The following is a 1557-nucleotide window of genomic DNA, read 5'->3' as shown; positions in this document are numbered from 1 at the left end:
GAAGGGGAAGGGGGGGCCAAGAGGACAACCCCCCCCCAAACCCCCTTTAAGGGCAAGGCGGGGCAAAAAGAGGGGGGAAGAAAAAAGGCCATTTTTTTAACGGGGGGAAGCCCAAGTGCAGCCCCAAGGGTTCCCGGGGAAGCTTTTGGGAAAGCTCCTGCTCCTTCTCTCCTCCTTCCTCCTCCTCCTCCTCCTTCTTCCTCCTCCTCCTTCCCCCGCAGCTGGCTCAGCCGGGCGAGGGCGATCGGCCTGCAGCTCCGCCTCAGCCGGCGAGGCGCGCACCGCGAGGGCGCCGAGCGGCGGGCTCTCTCGCCCTCGCAGCGGCTCGCCGTCGAGCAGCGTGAGGCGCGGCAGGAGGCTCGCGACGAAGGCGGTGTGTGATGAGGCGTCGGCGAGCGGGTTGCCTGCGCGAGGCGTGGGGAGCCTGTGGCCGGTGCGTGTGGGTGTGCGAGGCGTGGGTCTTGGGAGAGCGGGGGGCGGACTGCCTGCGAGCGTGAGCGTGCGCAGCTCTGGCAGCCACGAGAGGGCGCGCAGGCACGCGACGGAGCCGAGCTGGTTGTCGCCGAGGAGCAGCACCTCGAGGAGTCGGAGGTGCTCGAGGCCCGTGACGGCGCGGAGCCGGTTGGACGTGAGCGAGAGAAACGACAGCCGGCTGAGGCTCTCGAGGCCGGTGAGACGCGTGATGCGGTTGTGGCTGAGGTCGAGGCGCGTGAGCGCTGCGAGCCGGTCCAGGTTCTCGACGGTCGCAATCTCGTTGTGCGACAGGTTCAGCACCGACAATGTGGGAGTGACCGAGCCGCACACCTCGTCGATCAGCTCCGGGGAGATGCGGCGGATCGGCATGGCGATTAGCGCTGCGGCGGGGCGGCTGGGCAGCCGGTAGGCATTCACTTTGGCGGCTGGGCCCCAAAGAATTCTTCGGAGATCTAGATACAAGCCTCTCTCACAAAATAAAATATTCTTACCTTCAAGCCCCCCTCCGAGACTAGGGACAGTCACCACCCGTACACAGGAGAGATGGGAGTGCCCCCCGCCCCCACTTGCCCTGACTGCACAGGATAGCGTGCCCCGATAACGGCGACACATAGTGTCTCCTCCTCTCCTCTCCCCCCCCCCTCTCTCCCCAAGCAGCTCCCTCGAGGCCGAACAGGTAGATCCTCCCTGATCGCTAAGCTACCACAGGGGGCGGCCAGGTAGTAGACGTCGTCCGCCGCCGCCTCCACCACCCACATGCCTCCGCCCCGCTCAGCATTATATCAGGAGGTGCCAAAAGAACAAGTATCAATTTTGACCGCGCAAGATATAAAGGGTGTTCCTAAAGGCTCTGCTCCCCAGGCGCCCCGCGTCGCACACTCGGGACCATTGACAAAATCTGCAAAATTCCCCCCCACCAACCAATACCCAATTCCCAATACCCTGTCCCAAATCGCTGGATGCCGAAAGCAAGCCTTCCACTGGGGCCAAAACATTTCCGAAAATTTGAACCCCTAAAACCGCCCCCCAATTCCGGTGTTTTTCGGACCAACCTAGGGAAAAACCCCCCTATCCCACCCCAGA

At 63.6% G+C, this 1557-nt stretch overlaps 1 protein-coding gene across 1 annotated transcript; it reads right to left on the bottom strand.

Annotated features, from left to right (window-relative positions):
* Nucleotides 1-282: 282 nt before the first annotated feature.
* On the bottom strand, nt 283-843 carry EMIHUDRAFT_213610 (hypothetical protein; the record flags this gene model as incomplete). Its single annotated transcript, XM_005764755.1, has 2 exons — nt 283-404; nt 483-843. Coding segments are annotated over 2 exons (483 nt in total), but the record flags the coding sequence as incomplete, so codon positions are not given.
* Nucleotides 844-1557: the final 714 nt, after the last annotated feature.

Source organism: Emiliania huxleyi (genome assembly GCF_000372725.1).
Source record: "Emiliania huxleyi CCMP1516 unplaced genomic scaffold EMIHUscaffold_58, whole genome shotgun sequence".
Classification (NCBI taxonomy): domain Eukaryota; phylum Haptophyta; order Isochrysidales; family Noelaerhabdaceae; genus Emiliania; species Emiliania huxleyi.
Note: the sequence above shows the minus strand (reverse complement) of the source record. Positions and strands in the feature narration are given on the sequence as shown.